The 27,395-nt window shown below is 40.2% G+C and overlaps 1 protein-coding gene across 2 annotated transcripts in view; it reads right to left on the bottom strand.

The window, feature by feature from the left end:
* LOC101859422 (coiled-coil domain-containing protein 158) overlaps positions 1-27,395 on the bottom strand; it is a 40,949-nt gene that overhangs the window by 1,601 nt on the left and 11,953 nt on the right. The window contains exons 13-29 of one of the 2 annotated variants that reach the window (XM_005102631.3): positions 27,222-27,263; positions 21,448-21,567; positions 20,817-20,927; positions 20,038-20,124; positions 19,263-19,447; positions 18,035-18,278; positions 16,504-16,698; positions 15,145-15,319; positions 14,694-14,759; positions 14,089-14,201; positions 12,383-12,541; positions 5,754-5,846; positions 3,778-4,029; positions 3,169-3,383; positions 1,851-1,969; positions 1,281-1,436; positions 10-126 (exon numbers count right to left, since the gene is read on the bottom strand). In XM_005102631.3, the coding sequence (XP_005102688.1) occupies positions 10-126; positions 1,281-1,436; positions 1,851-1,969; positions 3,169-3,383; positions 3,778-4,029; positions 5,754-5,846; positions 12,383-12,541; positions 14,089-14,201; positions 14,694-14,759; positions 15,145-15,319; positions 16,504-16,698; positions 18,035-18,278; positions 19,263-19,447; positions 20,038-20,124; positions 20,817-20,927; positions 21,448-21,567; positions 27,222-27,263 (2,449 nt within the window). The remainder of the gene's footprint in view (positions 1-9; positions 127-1,280; positions 1,437-1,850; positions 1,970-3,168; positions 3,384-3,777; positions 4,030-5,753; positions 5,847-12,382; positions 12,542-14,088; positions 14,202-14,693; positions 14,760-15,144; positions 15,320-16,503; positions 16,699-18,034; positions 18,279-19,262; positions 19,448-20,037; positions 20,125-20,816; positions 20,928-21,447; positions 21,568-27,221; positions 27,264-27,395) is intronic. The other variant, XM_005102632.3, reaches the window with a different exon arrangement.

Below are 27,395 nucleotides of genomic sequence, written 5' to 3'. Positions count from 1 at the left end.
CCCCCTCACCTCTGTTCTCCTTCTGCAGGTTCCCTCCCATGCGGGTGAGGCTGTCTATCTTCTCCTCCAGTCTACGACACAGCTCAGATGTGTCAGGGACTGTCAGGAGGCTGGTGCCGCCGGTACCTGTGTAAGCACAACACACGTACAGATACATATAAACACACTGACACAAGCAAGTCACAGGTGTAGACACACAACACATACAGATACATGTACACACAGACACAGATACAGGCCGGTACCTGTGTAGACAGACAACGCACGCACAGATAGATGTACACACACAGACACACGTGTAGACACACAACACACGTACAGATACATGTACACATTGACACAAGACACATGTGTGGACACATGTGTGGACACACAACACATACAGATACATGTGCACACACAGACACATGTTGACACTTGTGTAGACAACAACACACATACAGATAGAAGTACACACACTGACAGATAAATAAAGACACTTGCATAGACACAGAGTAGCCATATAAATAGAGGTACACACACTAACACATGGATGGAGACACTTGTGTAGACACACAACATACCTACAGATACATGTACACACACAAAGATACATGGTGACACTTGTACAGACATTTGTCTCAGTCAGCGTTTTACGGCACTTGCAACACAATTAGGTCAAATAAGTGCTGAAGATTAGACGGGTTACAAGAGTAACAAACACAAAAAAGAAGGAGAGATAAGGAAGATAGATGTTTGATAGGAAAGGAGGAGCAAATCACACTAGAACACCCTCCAACCACCCAACAGATACATACATAAAGAGACACAAAACACATGTACAGAATGATGCAAACACACAGACATTAGAAACACCTAGACAGAATCAGACATGAACAGATAGATGTGTACACAAAAAGACTTATAAATAAAGACACTTAGACACAGACACACATACTGATAAATGTAGACAAGCAGACATGTAAAGACACTTAGACAGACGCAGACGACACACGTACAGTATATAGAAGTCTTAAAATGCTAGAATCAGGTGCTTGTCAATTTTTTGGCATATGGATCTATTAATGCCTGTTCATTTGCCTTGTTTTTGATTAAAAGAATACCTGTCTATCACATGTGGATTTTTCACCTACCTACCACTTGTGGTACTTTTCATTAACCATTTGCGGATTAGTCACCTACCATTTGTGGGTTTAGTTTTTCACCAATCATTTGTGGGACTTTCATTAATCACTTGTGGATTTGTCATCTACCATTTGTGGGTTTCGTTTTTCACCTACCACTTGCGGGTTTCCTGTGACTTCCCGTGGACTGGCTGAGCCTCGACACATCCTGGTAACCTCCCCTTGACATGACGCTGGTGTTGTGTGAAGTGTCAAGGTCACCCGTCAAGGAATGCTGGTGCCGTGACATCGAGCGGGAGCGAGGTCGCCATTCTGCGGTTTCATTTTAAAAAATCCAATTTCAAAACAAATCACAACAGCTTTGTTATTTATAAGAAATTGTGACAAACAAATAAATGACTTAGAAAAGAGAACTGTGTTACTGAAACGGTAAAACTGATTTTAGAATAAACCAGTAAATCTGATATTAGAATAAATCAGTGAATTGGACTTTACAATAAATCAGTAAATCTGACTTGAGAACAAATCAGTAAACTTCACATATAATGGCAGTCATTTTTTCAACACGCTGTGCAACAGTGCTAATATAGTAAAGAACTATTTTCCCCTGTTTGCTACAAGAAAATAAAACTGGAGGCAAAGCTCATACACCCATCTCCAACCCCTCCTTCCCCCCAACTCCACTCCCCCTACCCCACTAATTCCTCAAAAAAACGAGAGTAGAACCTTTGTAGAGAGAGAAGTCAGACAAGTCTCCCAGGTCGGTCAAGGATTTGGACGCCCACGATTTGTTCCCGTCCGTGTCTGGCTGAGGCTCTCTGTACTGCTGTACTCTCCCTGCTGGCCTGTAAAAAAAAAAGGACGTATATGGGTTTAGGTTCAATGTCCCTTTCAACACCATTAAGTTATATAAGAGACGGGACCCTCGAATTTAGCTGCACTCTCAGAAATGATCAAGTAAAATGGGTTGAGAGTCTTGAAAGCTCCAACAGGCTTGCCAATTTTCACAAAACCCAGTCATGGACAACAAAGTTAGAATGTCAGATTACCATATGTGTCACAACGCGGTGGAATAAGACGCTCGTCAATTTTTGGGCATGTGGAGCTATTGCTATCATCTGAAAGCATATTCATTAGCCTTTATTTTCAATGAAAAGAATACCCATCTATCTTGAATAAAGGTTGAGATATTAGCGATTGAAGGGGGTGGGGTTGCCTGGTTTCAGTGGTAAAATAAGTGAAAAAATGGCCGCCAAAGTACAGTAACTTCAATAGCTTGAGAGTCCTTGAAAACTGAAAAATTATATATTCTGCGCCTTTAATCATTTCTTTTTTCAGTCAATTACACATGGAAATTTGTTATTATATGAACATAAGTGTTGGGCCAAAACACCAAAATTCTTTAAAAATTGCAAATCTGGAGGAAAAATGCCTGTTTCTTCGTTTTTATTATTTTGACGAGCGCATGATTTCACCACGATGCCTCACATATCGCTACCCTAGAGTTACAAAGTCCTATCTGCTCAGAACCTAGTTTTGAGAAAATTGCCGTAAAAAATTTAGAGTTTCATTACATGTATAGCTTTTCCGAATGTAACTCTTTGCATATCTTCATAACGCCTCCAAATAATCTTACGATTTTAATCAATCAGATAGAACATTCAGTTTCTGACCTCATGGTCTTAGTAATTTAAAATGGCCAAAAATGTGGATAGAATTTTGTTTTCCCAAGGTAGCAATATAACAACCATTACATCATGTGGGGCTGGCTTTGGTGAAGTGTTGGTGATAAGGTTCTCAAGTTCCTGACAGCCAAATCCGGGACAATCACAAGAAAATCAAGGCACAAAACAACCAAAGTAAGTGCTTTACGGCACTTTCAACACAAATAGGTCATATATCATAAAGGCACTAAAGTTTATACGTAATTACTAGAGAGTAACACACAAAGAAAAGGAAGGGAGATACGGATCATAGACGTTTTAAAGGAAAGAAGGAGCAAACCACACCAGAGCACCCTCCAACCACCCAACCATCCACTGACCCTAAGTCTTGTATCCCAAGTGGAGAAGAAGAAGTCCATTTCTTTCTGTTCTTGTCCCTGTCTATCTTCTCTCCGAGTACGTCCTTCTGTCCATCACGGGGCGAGAGGTTGTGGACGCTGAGTCTGTCCTCCTTGTGGCCCGAGATAAGACTCCTCATCTCCCCGAGCAGCGACTTGAGTTCTCTCCCCACCTCCGAGTAGTCACGGTGGCGACCCTGAAACAAGACACATAAGACAAGACACAAGGTAACCGCCCTGAAACAGACGCATGATAAGAGACACAATGCAAAAAATTGTAAATGTAGGAGTTTTTACTCCCCCATTCACACAATTTAGATCATTTAGCAGGTGGGCCTGGGAGCGAGATCTTGAGGCTGACCTCAGGCATATGTCTGGGGGCACAGGTGGCTGGGGGTGGAGAGGATTGCTTTTAACAGGGGCAGTAAACAGCAGCAGGAGGAGGAGGAGGAGGAGGTAGAGGAGAAGAAAAAGAAGGAGGAGGAGGAGGAAAAAAGAAAAAGAAGAAGAAGAAGAAGAAGAAGAAGAAAAAAGAGGAGAACAACAACAACAACAACAACCAGAACAAACAAGTGACGTCAGGCGACCCACATCTCTGATCTCCAGGCTGTTCTTCATGACGTCACTGTCGCCACTGACGCTGACCGGAGCTGACGACCTGACACTGACACTGTCTGACTTGCCCACAAAGCCGGCCCGCTCCACCCGCTCCGCCCGCTCCGCCCTCTCCGCCCGCTCCGCCCGGGCACACACAGAGGCGCTGGACGGGAGGGACGAACCCGAACCTGTCATGGCCGACACAGCGGTCACTCCCGGAACTAGGCCACCGTGTCTCTCTGCCTCCTGGACCCAAAAAAAAACATTAAAAAAAATGATAATTTAAAAAAAAAAAATTTGGGGGGGGGGGGGGGGGGGAGGATGTGAGGCATCGTGATGAAATTATTAATTTGTCCAACACTGTGGCAGCGAGAATTGCTACTATTAGAATCTGTTTTTTGGGGGGGGGGTTTTCGTAAGAGTTTCATGGCACTTGCAACACAATAAGGTACGTCATATAAGTGCCGAAGATTAGAGGTGTTACAAGGGAGTAACAAACACAAAAAAAAAGGAGGGGAGATACAGGTGATAGACGTTTGATAGGGAAAAAAAGTGCAAACCACACCAGAGCACCCGTCAACCACCCACATTTGAATCTGTTGTTGTGTCAAGTGGCTATAAAGGCAGAACTACTGGTGTGGTATAAATACAGGTTGTAAATAGAAAGTAATCATCTAAGGCAGTAGCCAGTTTCAGCAGTAGTGTGATATTGACAAATTCATACCACAATTCCTGAAGATATTCTGTTAAGATATTTATGAAAATCAAATGTAGGCCTATAGTAGTAATCTGCTGGTAAATTCTGATAACAGGAGGTGCATTTTAATATTTGAATGCATGTATACATGTATGTGTGCATATAAATATATATATATAAATATAAGTGAAAGTATAGTTACAATGCTCTCTTTCTTTAGAAACTGAACCAGCACAGCTGCCAACTTGTCAAAACCAAACAAACACCAAATTCTTCCCAGTTCAGACATACTTTTCTCCATTCAATAAATTCAAGTAATTCAAAGCAGACGAGCTCTGCAAATGGTCTCCCCAATTGACTGATTGGCTTCGTTTTCATTATTATTCGCGAATCTGGTCTTGAAAAATCACAATTTTTCTTCAGCATCAGAGAGTCTGTTAGGAGCAATGCTAGGAAACAGAGATTACATATTTCCCTACACGAAACCAAACTTCTGTACCCAGACCTTCAAAAACATATAAAATATATTTTTTACATACTGGTTGGCAGCTATGTAACAGTAACAATCTTCTCCACTACGATAGACTGTACCAATAGCAATGTTCTCTACCACTATAGACTGTTACAGTAACAATATTATCCACTACCATAGACTGCTACAGTAACAATGTTCTCTTCCACTATAGACTGTTATAGTAACAATGTTCTCTACCACTATAGACTGTTACAGTAACGATGTTCTCTACCACCATAGACTGTAACAGTAACAATATGATCCACTACCATACACTGTAACAGTAACAATTTTTTCTACCACCATAGACTTTCACAGTAACAATGTTCTCTACCACCATAGACTGTCACAGTAACAATGTTCTCTACCACCATAGACTATAACAGTAACAATATGATCCACTACCATACACTGTAACAGTAACAATTTTTTCTACCACTATAGACTGTCACAGTAACAATGTTCTCTACCACCATAGACTGTCACAGTAACAATGTTCTCTACCACCATAGACTATAACAGTAACAATATGATCCACTACCATACACTGTAACAGTAACAATTTTTTCTACCACTATAGACTGTCACAGTAACAATGTTCTCTACCACCATAGACTGTCACAGTAACAATGTTCTCTACCACCATAGACTGTCAGAGTAACAATGTTCTCTACCACCAATGTTCTCTATCTCTCATAGACAGTAAGAGTAACAATGTTCTCTTCCACCACAGACTGTAAAAGTAACAATTTCTCATACCTTAAGGTCCAGCTGATGTCTCAGTTTCTGTGTGGCCATTTCCTGCTCATATTTCTCCAACTGTGCGTTAGCAGCTGACGTCTTCTGGTTAGCCTGGATGTGTGGTATACAGGTGAAGGTCGGTGTGTGATATTGAGGTGAAGGTCATGTGATATAGAGGTGAAAATCGATATGTGATGTAGAGGTGAAGGTTGGTATGTGATATAGAGGTGAAGGTCGATATGTGATATAGAGGTGAAGGTCACAGGGAGAAGATACAAAGTGAAAAGAGGATATAAATACAATTACAGTCAAATATGCCTCAGACAGCCACCCTCTGTTAAGGAGAAAAGTAAAGTGTCTGTCTTTTATGAAGTCAATATAATGTAAAAGAAAATTCAAAAAGGTTGGGGGGGGGGGGGGATTGGAAATGTCCATTTGTGCATGTAATTGTCTTATACAGGTGGTTGATAGTGCCAGTTGGACCTTATACTACAACAACGGAGATGACAAATCATTGGGAACATAAACTTACTTTAACAAAAATAAACTTAACAATTACATAACATCTGAGTGAATATACATTTTCGCCTCTGAGCTATTTTTTCCAAAGGGCACTTAAGTAAAGAGGCATTGTAGACAAAATAGTTCGGAGGTGACGATACAGTCTAAATTGTCCAAGATGGCCACCCATTGTCGAGGAGGAAAAGCATTTTTCCTAGACAGGTTCACGTCTTATACAGAGTCAGTATAATATATTATGTAGAAAAACCACGACAGGGGAAGTGGTCATTTATACAGGTGATTGTTTTGGACAGATGGTTGTTAGAGCAGGTTAGACTATATATATATATATATATATATATATATATATATATATATAATTACATGTGTATATTATATTATATTTGGTACATTACAAGACACATCGGAACAAAAGGTTGGTAAAAAGAGAGGAAAGAAACTAAAACCTGGATGTAAATAAGCAAACATGAGTGCGCACACACACACACACACACACACACACACACACACACACACACACACACACATACACACACACTCACAATCTCAGAAGAAAAGAATGACGGAAAAGACAAGATAAAAGAAAATAATTTGATGATAGCTAAACCCAAGGACAATATAGCCTGGGAAATTACAGTTAAAAACAAAGTGTTATGATAAATCAGTGCTCTCTGCCTAAGAAAACTCAGCACAAGAACCCAGTATGCTTAAGACCCTCCTTTTACCATGAAAGGAATTTTTTCTCTCTGTATAATTCGCATGCCTATCTAACCTACAACTTGTTTATCCGAATATTTCCAAGACTGGTCGATAAAAATTCAACATTCACTCTTACAACTTTGTTTGCCCACATTGGATTACAAAAACATGGGTATAAAACCAAAAGCTCCAACAAAAAGGAGATAACCACTACAGGAGGTAGACGGCTTTAAAAGACTCTATAACCTGAGAACGCATAAGGAAAAAGAACTAGCAGAGACCATATCATTGAGATATTTACATGAAAAAACTGGTAGGGAAAAAAAACAACCTCACTCAAAAGGGATACGGAGTTAAGAAGAGGAGATATTTGCCATAGTCAAAGTAATGCGCTAACTACCTGTATCAAAGCCACATGTTAACTACCAGAATGAGTCAGGACTTAACTACCATTATAAACAATGTCAGGTGTTCACTACCATAATAAGTCAGGTGTTCACTACAATAATACATCATGTGTTCACTACCATAGTACCAAAGATTCTCAACTACTCTATGGTGGAAGAGAATCTTTGATAGTACCTCAGGTGTTAACAGCCACAATAGTTAGGTCAGGTGTTCACTACCATAAACAATGTCAGGTGTTCACTACCATAAACAATGTCAGGTGTTCACTACCATAAACAATGTCAGGTGTTCACTACCATAAACAATGTCAGGCGTTCACTACCATAAACAATGTAAGGTGTTCACTACCATAAACAATGTCAGGTGTTCACTACCATAAACAATGTCAGGTGTTCACTACCATAAACAATGTCAGGTCTTAATTACCATAAACAATGTCAGGTCTTAATTACCATAAACAATGTCAGGTCTAAATTACCATAAACAATGTCAGGCGTTAACTGCTACAATATTCAGGTGTTCACTACCATAAACAATGTCAGGTCTTAATTACCATAAACAATGTCAGGTGTTCACTACCACAAACAATGTCAGGTGTTCACTACCCTAATATGTCATGTTTTTATGACCATATTAAGTCAAGTGTTCATTCCCATATGTCACGTGTTCACTACCATAGTACCAAAGATTCTCAACTACTCTATGGTGGCAGAGAATCTTTGATAGTATCTCAGGTGTTAACAGCCACAATAGTTAGGTGTTCACTACCATAAACAATGTAAGGTGTTCACTACCATAAACAATGTAAGGTGTTCACTACCATAAACAATGTCAGGTGTTCACTACCATAAACAATGTCAGGTGTTCACTACCATAAACAATGTCAGGTGTTCACTACCACAAACAATGTCAGGTGTTCACTACCCTAATATGTCATGTTTTTACGACCATATTAAGTCAAGTGTTCATTCCCATATGTCACGTGTTCACTACCATAGTACCAAAGATTCTCAACTACTCTATGGTGGCAGAGAATCTTTGATAGTACCTCAGGTGTTAACAGCCACAATAGTTAGGTGTTTACTACCATAAACAATGTCAGGTGTTCACTACCATGAAAAATGTCAGGTGTTCACTAACAGAATGAGTCAGGTGTTCACTACCATAAACAATGTAAGGTGTTCACTACCATAAACAATGTCAGGTGTTCACTATCATAAACAATGTCAGGTGTTCACTACCATAAACAATGTCAGGTGTTCACTACCATAAACAATGTCAGGTGTTCACTACCATAAACAAAGTCAGGTGTTCACTACCATAAACAATGTCAGGTGTTCACTACCATAAACTACCATAAACAATGTCAGGTGTTCACTACCATAAACAATGTCAGGTGTTCATTACCACAAACAATGTCAGGTGTTCACTACCCTAATATGTCATGTTTTTACGACCACATTAAGTCAAGTGTTCATTCCCAAATGTCACGTGTTCACTACCATAGTACCAAAGATTCTCAACTACTCTATGGTGGCAGAGAATCTTTGATAGTACCTCAAGTGTTAACAGCCACAATAGTTAGGTGTTTACTACCATAAACAATGTCAGGTGTTTACTACCATGAAAAATGTCAGGTGTTCACTAACAGAATGAGTCAGGTGTTCATTACCATAAACAATGTAAGGTGTTCACTACCATAAACAATGTCAGGTGTTCACTACCATAAACAATGTCAGGTGTTCACTACCATAAACAATGTCAGGTGTTCTCTACCATAAACAATGTCAGGTGTTCACTACCATAAACAATGTCAGGTGTTGACTACCATAAACAAAGTCAGGTGTTCACTACCATAAACAATGTCAGGTGTTCACTACCATAAACAATGTCAGGTGTTCACTAGCATTATATAGTAAATGTCAGATGTTCACTATCATAATAGTCAGGTTTGATCAACAGAATAATTCAAGTGTTACCTACCAGAATAAGTCATGTGTAAAGTACCATAATCAAAATCAGGTGTTAATTATAATCAACGTCAGGTGTTAACATCCATAATCAATGTCAGACGTTAACTACCCTGCACTCATTTCCTCAGCCAAGGAGACTAAAACACTTCACAGTGAAGCAGTTCCTTGAAAACTGGACAAGTGTGACATCATTTAAAGTCTTTTCCCCTCCAATATCAGTCAAGAAACATTGCGTTCAGATGCAGTTTTATCCTAGAAGCAAAAGGAATGAGCCACTGTGAAAGGAAATCTCTCACAAACCACAGAACAACAACTTTCTTCTCTGTCCAGCAAAACTTAATTACCGGTTTTCCAATTGCAATAGACACTATTGACATGCTATATTAATGCACATGAATACAGGCATAAATAATACAGCAGTTGACAACAAAATAAGCCCTACCACAAACCTATTTGACAATTGTATGAACATGAATAAACTCTTTAGTGCAGGTAGTCGCTTTAATCTTAACATTTTTTTTTAAAATGGTGAAATGGTATAGGTTTAACGCCCCTATCAACACTATTAGGTTATTTAAGGGGCGGGACCTCCTAGTTTAACGTCCGTCAAGTCATTTTTCATGAAGAATGCAGACAAGAGACAAGAACATTTTTACTGTTATATATAGACTCTGTTTTGGTGTTCAAAGAAAACCATTGCAGTGTTACAATTAATCTCCAAAATTATATTATGTGGAGAAAATAGGGCAATGTGTAACAAAACCATAATAATGACAATAACAAAGATGATGAGGGAAAAATTTGTCTTGCTCATTTACAATGGCGGTGGACGTTACAAAGGTTAGGTGCACTCAGGCATAGGCCTACACACAACAAGACAGGACATCAATGACCTGTTAAAACGTTGAGGTCCTTTGAGGGGTTGTCTGATCTAACTTTCATTCTTTTACATAGCTAGGGGAACTTTGTACCACTTTTTTGCAAAACAGAGATGCGTTATACCATTCATTTGAAATTCACACTGGTCTAATGAAAGCATGCCTATCTAAAATTCACACTGGTCTTACGAAAGCATGACGTAAAAGTTGTCCTCATCTGTACTGGCTCAATGATAAGGTCTACTAAAGAATGGTTAACAAATGTGTTGGATGGTTCATGCTCTCAATAGATGTGGGCAGCAATAAGGGGGGAGACACTGTGGAAGAAGGAGAGAGAAAGAGAGAAGGCGGAGAGGGAGAGAGAGAGAGAGAGAGAGAGGGAAGGGGGGAGAGAGAGTGGAGAGAGAGAAAGAGTCTTCAACAATTCATAGAGCTCACCCATATCTAGCCTGTTTTTCTCAAGAGTGAAAAAAACGAAAAGTGTGAGGCAAAATGGCCGAGTGTGTCATGACAAAATATTCCACTGGTTAACACTACAGAGTGTAGCTACACCATAGACTAGTAACCTTAGACCATGCACTGTCATGGCCAACGTTCTTTGCTCTTAATTAAAAAACTTTGCAGCAAAATATGCATACCATCATGGGTCACAGCATTACACCTTATTTATGACGGCTAAAACACAAATCTTGATATAGTCACATGCAATGCTTCAACTTAACCCCTTGCCCTTCATTGAACTCAAATTGAATCAAAAGGTGTGCTCCAGAGTGAACCAGAGGTACGTCACAGTGCATGGTCTAGGCAACTATAATTCTATGGCATAGCTACATAAGTGCATCTAGGTGATCACAGCACACAATGACGTCACCCCACACAACACAACAACATGTAGTCAGTCAGCGCTGATAATTCCAACATTTCTTCTGCCACAGAATCTGATTACATGACTGTTGTCCCCATTAACATGTGAAAACAACGAGGGTTGCTGATTAAAAGAACTGACTGACTCACACAAACTACGGTTGAGGTTTCCATTAAAAAATTCAGAAATACCTTTTTCGGTTTCTTAAATGAAATGAAATGAAAATGAGGTGGAGAAATGAATGAGATGAAGTACATAGCAAAGAACACAGCGAGCATTGGAAGGAAAAAATACTTAAGGTACAGGAAACCAGACTCCAGATCAAATACAAATTAGCTTTGCCATTGCTTTTAGGTGCACAGAAGACATTAAAGCTTTGGATGTAATGATTTATACAGTTGCACAAAAATGTTTAAGTATAGCCGCTGTATGTTCAACGTATAGAGTTCACTGTTATTAAAACCTCCAAGGAATAGGTACATAATAGAAATGTGCAAAAGTACATCTTAAAACGTATAGACTTATTTGAAAATTCAAGTTCATCATAGCGATATATCCATTCTTCATCAGTAATGAAATAGGAGAACTTTGGGTTTTTTTTTAGCAAGAGTCTTATGGCACTTGCAACCTAATAAGGTCATATAAGTGCCAGAGTTTAGAGTAACAAACAAAGAAAAGGAGAAGGAATAAGGACAACAGATGTTTGATAATAAAGATAGAGCAAACCACACAAGAGCACATGCCAACCTCTCACATAGTGAGATGTAGCAGTTAAGGAACAGAACAATCTATCGCTTTGCGATATGAAGAACTTCCTTTTGAAGGCTACTTTGATATCTAGAAAGTAAGCAACCATAAAAATGATAATAAATAATAATAAATAGCATTTTTATAGCACATATCCCCACTCCAAAGCAAGCTCTTTACACATTTACAAACTATATTACTACACCAGTAAACCCATCAACACTCAGAAACATCCTCAGCTTCCCGGGAGGCATACAGTGCAAGCGGCCAATAAGGCACTCAAACACTAACAAACTGACAAGATCTTTCACTGTCTATAGCCGGGTACCCATTCCCAACAAGGTGAAGTTAAGAAAATTCGTTTTAGGAGCTTTTCCAGAGAACACAACAGGGTTCAAACCCACGATCTTTCAGTTGTGAACCCAACAGCCTAACCAACCACTCGACTACTGATCGAAGCCACACAGGATTTGACACCCCTCTCCCTCTCTCCCCCTCCTCCGCTCCCTCTCCCTCCTCCCCTTCTCCTCTACCCCCTCCCTCCCAGCCACTGACCTTGTCCATCTCATCCTCCAGCGCGGCTAGTCGTTTGACCAGCTCCATGTTCTGAGCCTGTGTGGTCTGCAGCTCCTCCGTCAGGCCCTGTGTGTGCAGCAACGACTTGGCCAGAGACTTCTTCAGGCTGTCCTTGTCCTTCTCCACCATTGCCTTCTCCTGATGAAAGAAAAATTATGATGATGTTATTGTTGGAAATTTTACACTCAAATCAACACTGTTCAGGCTGTCTTTGTCTTTCTCCACCATCGCCTTCTCCTGGTGAAAGAACATGATGTCGTTGAGGTTTTACACCGACATTGACACTATTCAGGCTGTCCTTGTCCTTCTCCACCATAGCTTTCTCCTAGTGAAAGAAAAATTATGACATAAAACTACACCCACATTGACACAATTTCATTTCAGGCTTACCAACTTTTTCAAAACCCAATCAGGGAAATCACATCAGATAAAGCATTGAAAAAATAGAGACTAAACTGAGTTGATAAAGGCATAAAATAGCTAAATTACAACAACCCAAACACTTAAAGCCGAAGGCATCGACTTACAATGTAAGACCAGAAATTCCATTCACCAGTGTATCAAGTGAGTTCTCAAGACAAGTAAAGTCAAACCTCCTCTAAGTGCCACCTGTATACGACAATCACCTGTTCAAACAGCCACTTCCCTTTTCCTCCATTGCAATCTATTCCATTGTTATGACACTATCATTCAGCCACCTGTCTAAGACAATCACTTTTCTCCTCAGCAATGGGTGGCCGTTTGAGTGAACTTTATTCTCACTGTGTTACCCACAGGCAAAAGCAAGCATGGCGTCAGCTGCTCTGTGCCTTGTGTATGAAAAAAGAAAGAGGGTGAATAAGTGTAAAAGCTCAATCCGAGTGGATCCGAGTGTTTCTCAGATGAGATTTCCCCTCCGAGAATGGTTCCAAGTCAGACGAGACCACATGCGGAGTGGCTTCGATTTCTCCCGTTTTTTTTCCCGGTAGGAATTTTGGAGTGATATTTTAAGCTTACGTCATCTAGTTGACAGTAACTAGTAGGTCAGGGTTGGAGCATGCTTGCATGCCAGGCTAGCCTAGATGTAGATCTAGATGATTAGAACAGCGTCTGAGAGTCTAACTTCTTTTGTTATGGACGCAATAGCTTTGATGCTCTAATATTGGATGAGAAGAAGAAGGCAGAATTGCAGGCATTACTGGGTACATAATATCTATCGACGTAGATAATGTTATATATGTGTGTTTGGTATTAAACTAGTGTCATTTTTAAACGCTGATTTCAAATCTGTAGTTAAAATTGAGATTTGAGGAAAAAAAATGGGTCTCTAAAACCCCTCCTGAGTGGAGGTTTTGTCCAATCACGGATCAAATCTAAGCGCCGCACTTAGTTGTTCCCGTGAACGGACAACACATTGGAAAATTGTGGAAACAAATCGTACGCACTCCGTGCACTCAAGTTCTTTTCATAGTGAATAAATTCTCCCGATAAAATGTAGTTCCTCGGACGAAAAACTCTCGGATCCACTCGGATTGAGCCTTAAGTTACCCATAAAGCTTGATAACACACTCTATGGAACATTACGGCAACTGCAGCAAATCTGTACTTATCACTACATGGCATTGGACAAAAGGGCAAGAGTCCAGGTGTTGCTGGATCGATAACAACAACATAACAACAACAACAACCCACAGTGCAGAGCTTACCTTGTTGACAGCCTCCAGCTTTTCCTCCAGTCGATGAATCCGCGACAGCAGCTGGTCCATCTCCCCTCTCTTCACCGTCATCTCTTTCTGAATCTTGTCCGCAAACCTCACAGCTGCCGGTGGGTGGGGTGAGAAAAAAAAATCATTTTTCTTATTACCTTCTTGTTCCATCTATAAGGGAAATCTCTCTCTCAATCATATGATGGATACAAAGTCCTTGCTCTTATGTTCATAAAATGATGTGCAGTAATATCTTATTTTCAAGTGACTGGAGGAGTTGATGTCTTTTTTCAATTTGGCGAAATAGATGGGTACAGAATGAAAACCCAATAGTCCCAACTATAATGGGAGAAATAAATAGCTTGCCTGTACTGTACCGCAGTGGAAACTGGCTCGTTGGAAGCAGTATTCTTTACGCAATACAAATGCTTATTCTCCAGATCATTTTGTAAATATATTTTTTTTAAATTATTTTTTTATAAAACAAATGTATAATATTTTTAGAGGATTAATTCTCTTGTTCTAGGGAATCAGGGCGTGTACCAGAATAGATCCCTAGTGGAATAACGTAATACACCACCAAACTGAAGTCCCAGGGATCTCACCTTTATGGTCCACCATATCTTTGCTACGTAAAGCTTTCTGTGACAGGCGGAACTCTTGCTCTGACTCTGGTGATTTAAACAAAAGTAATAGCTTTTAGAGTTAACATAAAAGTTGGAATGAAAAGTAGAACAGGAAAAATAACTGAAACAAAAACTGACACAGGACAAAGTTAGATTAAAAACTGACACAAGAAAAAGAGTAAGAGTACAAACAAACAAAAGAAAAAGTTAAGATTAAAAACTGACACTAGAAAAAGTGAGAGAGTACAAATTGACACAATTAAAAGATTTGGAATAAAAATTGACACGACTGACTCAAAACCTGTTGCTCATGCACCAATATTTCATTTATTCCAAATACTGAGCGGGTTGTATTTTATACTAACAGGAATGTTACAGTAGTTATGTCACTTCTCTCTTGAAATACTTTACAAACTTTCTTTGCCCCTACCTTTGAGTTTGGTCTGTAGTTTACAAACTTCCTTCGTCCTTAGCGTCTTAACCCTGGCGAGTTCCTTCTTCAAGGCGTCCTTACTGGCAACTGTGTTGGCCACCTCCTTGCGACAGTCCCTCAGCTCCGACATGGCGCTGTCGCGTTCTTGCTGCATCAGCTCTAGCTCCTGGCTCTGAGAGGGGGGGCAACAAAAAAAAGGGATTTAGACGTAATGTATGCCCAGTAACATGCTTAGTTTTAGTTTTAGAAAGAGTTTTACGGCACTCGCAACACAATAAGGTCATATAAGAGCCAAAGATTAGAGGTGTTACAAACGCAAAATAGACGAAGGAGAGATAAGGACGATAGATGTTTGATAGGAAAGAATGAGCAAACCACACCAGAACACCTGCCAACCACCCACAGTAGCAAAGTTAGAGGCATGCCAACTTTTTCCAACCCCAGTCAGGACTATCCCTTTTTATAAACATAAGATTAAGTACCAACGCACAAAATTATATCAGGTGGGACTGGTTTTATGTCTCCTCAAATTCCTGAATCTGGGACAGTTATGGGAAATTCAGGACAGTTGGCAAGCCTGCAGTTATGAGACTTCATGAATTAGAAATGCTAAAGCAATAAAGAGAAGCCTGCAAGCTGCACACATCCACAAGTGGAAAATCAAGATTTTAAATGCTGAAAATGTGACAAACTCTTCTCTACCAGAATTGGTCTCGTCAACTATAGCAGAAGCCACAAGTCATTTCAATCTTTACTTCGTCTATTTCACCTAAGAAATATTCTCCTCTGGAGATGCATTGGTCATCATCAGACATTGATGGACAAACCATTATTTTTATCAATATTATTATATTAATTACTGTTATTATTACAGTTATAATAAGATAAACAAAGACACACACATAAACACTAAAAAACAAATACAGACACAAACAATTACACAAATCTAGAAACACACAAATAACCAAACAAAAACACAAACCAAAAACCTCCCAAACAAACAAAACACAAACAGAGAAATGAACTGAGACACAAACAATGACACAAACAAAGAGATACAGACACAAATACACACACAAAACAAAGAAACAACTATAGAAACACAGACAAACAAACAAGGACACAAATCTAGAAACAAAGACAACAAAACAAACAAAAACACAAACAGACAAAGAAACAAACAAACAAATAGTGACACAAATCTAGAAACAAACACATACAATCAAACAAACAATGACAGAAATCGAACAACAAAGACGCAGACAAACAAACGAAGACACAGTGACAGACAGATACCAACACACAACAACAGCCACCCACCCCACTCCTCCCATCCCCTCCCTCCCGCCCTCCAACCTTAGTGGCCAGCTGCTCTGTGACGTGCAGGGTCTCCTCCTCCAGCTCCCTCACACGCCTCTCCTTGGCCTTGACCTTCCTGCTCAGCGACTCCTGCGTCACTTTCAGCTCCTCCATGGCCGCCGTTCTCTCCGCCAGTTCGCCCGACATTTTCTCCCTCTCCTCCCGCAGGTTGTCACTGGCTCTGGTGTTTACCTGGCAAACAAAAGGAACAGCACCTTTAGTTAAGATCTAGTTAACTCTTCACCTCCAGAGGGGGTTTTCTAAAATCTTTTAAAAATCTGCTACTGCACTGGGGGGGTGTGTGTGGGGGGGAGGGCAGCACCCTTAGATCTTAACTCTGTACGGTAATTTATGAGGGTGGACCTCTTTGAACTTAACATTCACCTCTGACAGGACGGAACCAAATGGACGGACAACCTTGAAATAAAAACTCCCCAAAGCAAGCCAATTTCAAAAGGCCCTATTGGAGATTCAAACCATGGCCATCTGCTCCATTCTCAGAATCATGCCAACAGAGCTAATTGTGTACCCATCTCAAGCCTTGATCCCCTCACATCAACCATTACCGCCTCATTAAGTTGCAAATATCCCACTCAAAAAACATGTTCCCACCCACCCAAACTTTGGCCCACCCAGTGCTACGTACAGTCCAACCTGCTCAACAGCCACCTGTATAAGACAACCACCTGTACAAACACCCATGTCCTGCTTACCCCCTTGCATTTTTTTCTTCCTTTTATAATGGCACTATGTAAGACAACCACATGTACAAACAGCCAAGTCCCGCTTACCCCCTTGTATTTTTTTCTTTCTTTTATAATGACACTGTGTACGATCCCACCTGTCTAACACAACCACTTTCCTCCAGGACAATGGGTGGCCATCCTACACAATTTCAACGGTATTTTCTACATTATAATGACACTGTGCAAAACATACAACTGTCTAAGACAACCACTTTTCTCCTTGACAATGGGTGGCCATCTCAACTGCATTTTCTATATATGAGGTGTGCTGACAAAATGAGTTACTCCTCACAATCCAGAAATGGAAAAATTGGCAAAAAATCAAATTTAGGGTCACATTTTTAGATTTTCCATAGATGCCATATTCTTTAAGTACATCATCATCATGCCTTTTACATTTCATACTTATAAATTGTAAAAACTTAACCTATAAGCGTGATGTATCTGTTTCCAAAGGGCTCAAATCCGAGAAGCAACTCGTTCTGTCAGCCCGCTTCACATATCATAAGGACACTATGTAAGACGTCCACCTGTCTAAGACAACCACTTTTCTCCAGGACAACGGGTGGCCATCCTACACAATTTTGACGGTATTTTCTATATTATAATAACACTGTGTAAGACATACACCTGTCTAATACATTCACTTTTCTCCTTGACAATGGGTGGCCATCTCAAGTATTTTTTCTATCAGAATGAGATCATGTAAAACTTCCACCTGTCTAAGACAACCACTTTTCTCCAGACCAACAGGTGTCCGTCTTGGACAATTTGGAACAAACCTCCATGAGCTGTGTGATGCTGCTGGACTGTTGGCGGAACGTGGACAGAGTCTTCTCCTTCTCCTCCAGCTGCGACCTCAACCTGTCCAAGGTCACGCGGAGCTCCGTGACCTCCAGAGACTTCTGCTCCGCTTGCTGGACATAACTCTCCTTGTCGCGGGCCAGCCGGTCAAGGTCGCCCCTGTTATCACCGATCTTGGCCATCAGCTCGTTCTTCTCTGACAGCGCCACCTCCATCTGTGATCTGAGGACAGGAAAACAAAAAATACAGGATTCCCTTGCCACATCGCAGTTCACAGTTCACTGATTCTATAAATCGCCTCTTACATTTCACCAACTCTGCACATCACTTCATATTCTAGCAAAAAAATAGGAAAAAAGCAAGTAAGATCTATGGACACACTTTGGGTATCAGCACATGAGGTGCAGAAGTTAGGCGCTTTGCTGTCACAAGCAGATGTTTTTTTTATGCCCACATCTGCACCATTCACATCATTTAGGAGGTGGGCTTCCAGCCTGAGAGAGATACAACATCTCAGCAGAAAGATAAAAATTCTCCCAACTCTGCAATCACACTCAGGTCTCCTGCACGCAGCAGTGAAACTCTTAACTGCTACATCACAGACACTAGTGGCTTGATGCTATCAAGTCGGATAGACTAAGGGAAGCTGGTGTCTCTATAGGGTCGGGGAGAGACAGCAACCTACATGGAAAAGCCAGAAGAATATCCAACCAGCTGTTAATTGGCACGATCAGCAGGCAGACCCTTTCATGGATCCTGGAGAGGAGGGAGGAGTAGCTATGGCATTGTGCCACCTGCGATGGTGCCTATTCTCCAACCAAGTAAGTAAGTAAGTAAGTTCTATCAAGTCAAATGTAGATGTCTTTCAAAGCTGATTTACATTGGTTTTCACAGTATTTTTGCGGTCTGGCTTTTGTGTTTGAAAGTACAACTGATAAGAGATCCACAAAGAAAAACAGTAACAGCTGCACAAGAAACAAAAAGATGGGAACATCCCAAAAAGTGTATGGATTTAACGCCCCTATCAACACAAATAGGTTATTAAAGAGGGGACACCTCCAAATTTAACGTCCATCTCTGGATAGGACATGAGTCAATCCAAGATATTCAAAGTCTTGAAAATCTTCAGAAAAAAGCCATTGTAACACCACCACCCCCTCCCCATCCCCGTGAGACACAGCCATCACACACTATTCTTTCCCTCACCTGGCTTTCTCCAACTTTTCGGTCAAGTCCATGACCTGCGACCTCAGAGTGTCCATCTCCTGGCAAGACATCTGGTGGTCCACATTGGCCCGATGGCACTTCTCCGTCACAGTTGCCAGTTGGGCTGACAGAGATTGGATCTGGTCCACATAGCGATCTCGCTCGAGCTTCTCTACATTGGCCACCTGCCAGAGGAACAAAGGATCGCAGAAAAATCAAATCAGTAGCAAGTAATAATAATAATAATAATAATAATGTATATCATTTTTATAGTGCCCACTCCCATGTGAACACAGCTCTAGGCGCTTTCATTAATGCATGTATGAACAATATTCACACAAGCACACACACACACACACACACACACACACACACACTCACGCGCACATTACACGCATACACGTAATCTTATGTAATAAAAACAAACCTATTCATTAATCATAAGTTACAGTGTAGGTAAACTCAATCCCCATCAATAACAGGATTCAGCTATAACAGGGTATTGCATTGGTCCTGGCAGTTCTGTTACAGCCGGGCCCCACTTTACTTGTCTGAAATCTTTCCTTGTGCCCCTGATAGGCATGTGTGAGCCCAGTATTTTGGACTTAAGACAGAGTCCGAGTAATTATGAAATGCTCGAATGATACCCCAGTACTCAAATCCTGAGCAGGGGTCAGTGTGCTATATGCTGATAATTAATCAATAATAACATTAATACAAAAGCAGGTGTAAAATATCTTCAATTAAGGGTATTTTTCCCCACCCTAGCACTGACCTTATCCAGGACTTGCACGCTACACTCCTGTTTGACAGCCTCCAACATTCGTTCAAGTCTCTCCATCTCACCTTGTTTGTGCGTTGCCTGGCGGAAAAATTGAACACATTTGCTTCACATTACAAACAGAATACTAATACATTTGTTTCACAATACCAGTAGAATACTAACACATTAGAAGAGATGATAAGTCAGGCAAACAAAGTGTGTTCCCGGACAGTACACATATGTGTCTTGACGCAGTGAAATCAGGCACTCGTCAATTTCTGGGCACATGGATTATTGATATCGCCTTAAAGCTGGTTCATTTATCTTACTTTAGATGAAAAAAAATACCCATCTATCTTGAATAGAAGTTCAGATGTTTGCAATTGAAGGAGGTGGGGGTCACCTTGTGTCAGAGAAGAGAATTAGCGAGAAAATGGGCGCCAAAGTTTGGTGACTTCCAAAGGCTGAGGAGAGTCCTTGAATACCGCAAACTTGCACTTTTTGTGCCTTTCTACGTTTTTATATCAATTGAAAAAGAAAGAAACACAAAATAGTTAGTGATGTATGGCTGAGAAAGTTCTTCTTAATGTGGTTGAGCTTGTCTTCTTGTGTATATGAAATCATTTATTGTGTGTGTGTGTGTGTGTGTGCGAGGTTTTACTCTCAGTCATCAAGTCAATGACGAAAAGCACTCAGAGCTTATACTAGTATGGGAAAGAGCTATATGAGTGCAACATATTATTATCATTATTATTGTGTGATATTTATTGCCAGGTTTTGTTATATTTCACCTGCAGTTCCAGGTTCATGACCTTAGCCCTGAGCTCCTCCTCCCTCTCTCGCTGACTGCGAACACGTTCCCGTTCTGTTTCCAGATCCTGTCCTTGTCTGTCCGTCAGTGACTGGGGAAACACACAAAGCACACAGCCTTCGGAAAACAGCTAAAACATCACCAGCTTCCAGCACACAGCCTTCAGAAAACAGTGCAAACAGCCAACACCACACAGTAAACAGTCTTCAGAAAACAGCTAAGACATCACCAGCCAGCTTACAGCAAATGGCTAAAACATCACTAGCCTACACAAAACAGCTAAAACATTACCAGCCTACAGCAAACAGATAAACATCACTCAATGAAGAGAGAAGGATTTTATAAAGGGAAATCATCAACAAAATTACTTGTATTCACCAAACAAGTAAATGCCCAACTCCCTTGCCCCCCCCCTCTCTCTCTCTCTCTCTCCCCTCTCTCTCTCTCCCCTCTCTCTCTCTCTCCCCTCTCTCTCTCCCCCTCCTCTCTGTCTCTCCCTCCCTCCCTCTCTCTCTCTCTCTCTCTCTCTCTCTCTCTGTCTCTCTCTCTCTCTCTCTCTCTCTCTCCCTCTCTCTCTCTCTCTATCCCTCTCTCTCTCCAACACAACTCACCTGCAAGTCTTCCGTCCTAGATTCCAACACAGCCACCTGTCTCACCAGTTCGTTTTTCTCAGCACGCGTTTCTATCAGCTCTTTCTGTACCTCATCCAGGGAGGACTCTAGTGCCTGTCGCTGTTGGTGGTGGTGGTGGTGGTTGTTGGGGTGGGGGGAAAGGAAAGAACAGCTGTGGTCAAGTGGTTGGATCAACAAGATTCTGGGTAAGATCATGAAAACTGGCATCCCTGGTGTAGCGGATAGGTGCTTCACTGATGAACATAGGAGATCCGAGCTTGATTCAAGAGTGGGGAGAAAAATTTTATCAAGTAAAGGTATCTCAGTCTTTCTGCTGGGATGTTGTATCCCTCTTGGCCAAGGTTGGCCCTGACAGACAAGGATGGAAGCCCGAATCATAAATGATCTAAACTGTATCGATGCCAGCATACAAAACACCTGCATTAAAAAAGTACTATAAATATGTTAAGATAGTAAAATATAGGTGTTCTTGAATAACAAAAACTGGTTCTGTCAGGAGAGAGAGAGAGGTTCTGCTCTGATATAACCTGACAAAAAGCCTTTTTTTCTTTTTGGCACCAAAATTTTTTATTTTCTTAAATCGAAAGTTTCATCAGTTACCCTACTTGTATGAAAAAATCAAAGTGAAACAGTGACTACTTTTTGAGTAAATTCAAATTGAAATTCCGGAAGAACACTATTCCGAATGGTTATGCAAAACAAAAAATCCCCTTTTTCTCGAAACTGCTGAGAAAAAAAAAAAGTGTTTTGTCAGCTTACATCAGTGCTGGAGCCTTAGTGGAGGTGACAAATGTGCAAGAGAACATTCACCCAAAAAATATGTACATAAATTTCTGGGGGGGGGGGGGGGGACCTTAAGGGACTGGGGAGGTAATTGAAATGGCAGTTTGTGATATAGATATAGACACATTATGGAATGCCAACTGATTTCTTTCTTGCTGTCAGACGGACAAATGACAAATGGATAACCGGTGACACAAAGTGAAGGAGACGGAAAATACAGGCTAAAAGGTCTACTGAATACTGTTCAATCTATTCAATAGAAAAGCTAGTTTTCCCAGACCTATGAGGCATGAATAGAGCAGCAGCAAAGTTTTCATTTATTCATAAAAAGGATCCATTATTGCTCAGAAAATGAAATCGTTTTTGACTTCTCAAGTAACTACCTTAAAAGTTCGGATGGAAATAATAACATGATGAAGTAAATAAGAATTGAAGTACCAAAGGCCTGCTTTCGCTCTTAAAACTCCACAATCATTTCTTGTTATTTCATAAGGATAATTCCTATCTTCCCTCTCCATATCCTCGTTTTGACAAAGATAAAGAAGCAACACAGAGTGATACGAGAGGCACCGTGGTGAAATCAGGCGCTCGTCAAAAATATGAAATCCAAGAAATCAGCATTTTTCGTCCAGTTTGGAAATTTTTTCGAATTTTTGTCTTTTGGCTCAACCCCTTATATGTCCATTCAAAAACACTTTTAAGTGTGGATTTTACGGAAAAACGTTGATTAAAGGCACCAAAAATGTAAATTTGCAGTTTCCAAGGATGCTTAAGCTATGGAAGTCCCCAAACTTTGGAAGCCATTTTCTCACTAATTTTACTTCTGAAACCAGGCGACCCCACCTCCTTCAATCGTAAATATCTTGACTTCAGTTCAAGATAGGTGGATAGTTTCTTCATCGAAAGCAAGGCAAATGAACAATCTTTAAGGTGATATCAATAACTCCATATGCCTAAAAATTGACGAGTACGTGATTTCACTGCATCATGACACATACCCTAATACAACTGGGTAGTCCACGGGAAAAACAGGAATCTCCAGAAAACTGAAAATCGTGAGGGTATCAATTTTGAACGCTTGTTGACTCATAACTGTATTTTGTTAAACTGTTGGTTGATTATTGTTGTCAGATTTCTCATTCAACAAACAACAATAAACCACCAGTCAAACAAATATTATGAAGTTTTGAGTCCACAAGCTTCTAAAATTGCCTTCCTCACAATTTCCAGTTTGTGACTATGCACGTTTTTCATGTGGACTCCTCAACTGTGGTCAAAGGCAGATAGTTGAGTTCTTCGAAACGTTTCACGCGCTCCGCGACATCATTATAAAAGGTCAAAATTGTCTAAGACAGCAACTTATCATAGAGGAGACCTGGGAAATAACTGGGAGACAAAAACATGTCCCCTGCCTGCAACAGGAAAGAGCCAAAGTCATCAGGACTTAATGATAAAGTGATAAAAAGTGACCAAAAGCTCATGCACAGACATAGACTTGTTCACCTTTACTGAAAAATAGCATAGCTGCTGCTCTTCATTCACCCTCTTTAAATGCTTTGTTGGGAAGCATGCACACTATGGGTGACTTGTGCCCGAACAGAGGGCAAAAAATACCAGTCTCACTATTGTCAGGTATGCCCAGCACCTCTTTTCCCCCTTCACTTTTGCCCTTCATTTGGCCCAAATTGAATCACATGGTGTGCTCCATAGTGAACTAGACATATACATCAAAAAGCACTGTTCAGAAGGTAGGTGTTTTTAACACCCACATCAATACAATTTAAATAATTCAGGAGGCAGGCTTCTGACCCTGTCCGTCATCCAACCCGGGCTCCAAGGGATACAACATTCCAACAGAAAGACCGAGTAACTCGATAAAAAAAATTCCCCAATCGTGAATCAAACTCAGGGCTACTGCATGCGACAGTGAAGTGCCTAACCGCTACACCACAGACACCAGTGAGTGCACTGTCTAGGATATTTTACAATACAAGCCTCTGTGTGAAGACTGCTTGAGTGACAAGAGGGCAAGGATCTGTAGTGACTGTAGAGCTGTGAGACCCTATGTGTGAACTACATCCTGAGTGACGGGTGAGCTTTCATTTTGGTTATTTCTCAAACAGCTTACCATCCACTCAGTCCAAAAGGAGATTGCTGACAGGACAAAGTAAAAACAGACAAAATGGAAAAAACGCATACAACCACTCCTCACAGATGAACTGCAGCTACTAATGCGTAATCACATCTCACTCACAAATAAGAAAGCATAAGGTTCATAAACTCATCAAAACATAAAGATATGTAAAGTTAGTTTTTAGTTTTAGTAAGTTTTACAACACTTGCAACTCAATAAGGTCATATAAGTGCTGAAGATTAGAGGTGTTACAAGAGAGTAACAAACACAAAAAAGAGGACAGATAAGGACGATAGATGTTTGATAGGAAAGAAGAAGCAAATCACATCAGAGCACCTGCCAACCACCCACTCACTCACAAATAAGAAAGCTTAAGGTTAAAAATTAATCAATACATAAAGATAGGTAAAGTGAAAAAGAGGTGGAAAATGGGGAGGGGTGTGCGATGGGGGCGTAATGCATGGGATGTACTTTTGCATTGATCTCGTTCCAAACGCTAAACCTAGGGACAAAATTAAACAGTTCCAAAAGGCCCAAACCAGAACCAATAGAAATGAAAAGAATGAGGAAATGTAGAAGTGTGTCTAGAGGAGTCAATCAGTACATTAGAACAACCCTAGCCAAGCATGAGTAGTAAGCAGATGCCAATCATACAATTTGTTTCTGGGTAAACTTTGGTAGGAAACTTCCTATACCTATTCCGATTCAAGAAATGATGGGCACATTATATTATCTTATATATATAAAATTGTTAGCAAGCTGTGAAACTGTTGTAAGCTCTGAAAGCAAAAATCTATGGGAGAAAGAAAAACTTTCATTTTTTAAACAGTAGTACCTTAATACCATTGACTAAGAGACTATTTTTTATATTCAGAATTTTGGGCTGAGTACATCTAAAAAGCTGGCCGACAAATTTTATATATATATATATAACATGTATGAAATATTATGTTATATATATATGATTACACAATACCGCACAAACAAACAAGGGTGGGAAACACAGCATTGGTTACACTTTCTACTGGCCACAGCACGGCATCTCTGGCTACACACACAGAAACAGAGCCAAAAGTTGACACAACACATCACCACTGGCTACACACACAGAAACGGAGCCAAAAGTTGACACGACACATCACCATTGACTACACACACAGAAACAGAGCCAAAAGTTGACACACAGATGGGACCAATAAAATCCTTGAGAGAAAAACCGCCGTAAACTCAGAGTAAACTGGTTCTAATCTACAATACAGTGGTGTCCACTCAAACGGACCACAGTTTATCCAAAAACAGCGGATTTCTCGAAAGAAAATGAAATCCCCCATTGTTTTTCTTCTATTTGAGCAACTTTTCTACACAGAAAACCTGGTTAAACCAAAAAAATTTGGCGCTTCCCCCAGATTTCCGTTTAAGTGGACTTCACTATATGTGAGGAGAGCTGACAAAATGAGTTACTTCTCGCAATCCACAAAGGAGATATTGGCAAAAAATCAATCCTAGGGTGAAATTTGTCGATTTTCTATTGATGGCGCATGCATAAAGTATAAAATGCCTTTCATTATTTCATACTTATAAATTGAAAAAAACTTCACCTATAAGTGTGATGTATCTATTTCCATAAGGATAAATCCGAGAAGTAACTTATTTTGTCAGCACGCTTCACATATATCGACAAGAATCCATCATATGTCACTTTTCATAATGGTGTGTGGCGCAGTCTTACACTAAGCAGTCTGTACGTCCATCCAGGTTGTAATCATTTAAGTCACGACGTAGTGGAATCAGGCGCTCGTCAAATTTTTTGGTACGTGGAGTGATTGGTATCATCCTAAAACTTGTTCATTTGTCTCGCTTTCCATGAAAAAAATTACCCATTTATCCTAAATACAAGTCGAAATCTTTGCGATTGGAGGAGGTAGGGATAGCCGGATTTCAGAGGTAAAATTAGCGACAAAATGGCTGCCAAAGTTTGGTTATTTCCATTACCCGAGAGTCCGTGGCAACTGAAAATTAAAATTTTTGGTACCTTTAATCAACTTTTTTTTCAGCAAAATCCACACATAAAATTAAATGTGTTCTCAAATGGACATAAAAGGTGCAGAATCAAAATGTTAAAATTTGATAAAAATTGCCTGACTGGCGGGAAGAAGCCAATTTCTTCAATTTCAATATTTTGAAGAGCGCCTGACTTCACCACGCTGCCTCACATTTACGAAAACTAAATGAGACTTATTTGTTTATCTTGAACTTGAACTCACATGAGCACATGTTGGAATCAGCAAACAATGATAAAAAAACAGAGAAAAAAAAAACTACCTTGTCTCTAAATGTGTGGAAACTTTGCTCCACCTGGTATAGTAGTACCTCGAACAAACTCTCCATAGAAAGAAAATGAATCCACATAGAGTAACTCTTCAATGTAAAAAAACAGAGAAACCCTTCACCAACCAACGACTAACTGACTTCTTCAACATAAGTTATTCATTCTGTAAATTTATGTCTGTTTTTCCACACCATTAATATGGATGAATGTTAGTAAGAAATCATAATTACACTCACTTTAGTCTTCAGACACTTTAAACAATAGAACAAGAGAAAAGAAATCTTCCACCGATCAAATTATATTTTCTCCAAATTAAAACAATCCACCTGTCAGTACCGTTAGCAAGAACAAAACCCTCACCCAAAATAACAGAACAACAAACATATGTCATTAAAAAGAACAATAACAACAGCAATAATAAAAATAATAATAATAACAAGAAAAAGAAGAGAGTCCACAACAAAGGTCGGGGGTTAATGAACAAAGAACAAGGGGAAGTTTGTTTACCAATCTCTCAGTGGAGACCTGACTGTGTTTTGTTTCAATCAGCTGGAAAGGTCAAAGGGCAACAGCTATGAGCACACATAAAGCACAAAAAGGTAGAGTTTGGGGGGGAAAAAACTACACACAGACTCGCGACAAGGGGAGTGAGTACCTTTGAATGTTTCTTTGACCTTCAGC

The sequence above is a fragment of the Aplysia californica genome, unplaced genomic scaffold (genome assembly GCF_000002075.1).
Source record: "Aplysia californica isolate F4 #8 unplaced genomic scaffold, AplCal3.0 scaffold00333, whole genome shotgun sequence".
Classification (NCBI taxonomy): Eukaryota; Metazoa; Mollusca; class Gastropoda; order Aplysiida; family Aplysiidae; genus Aplysia; species Aplysia californica.
This window is presented reverse-complemented; position numbering and strand designations above follow the sequence as displayed.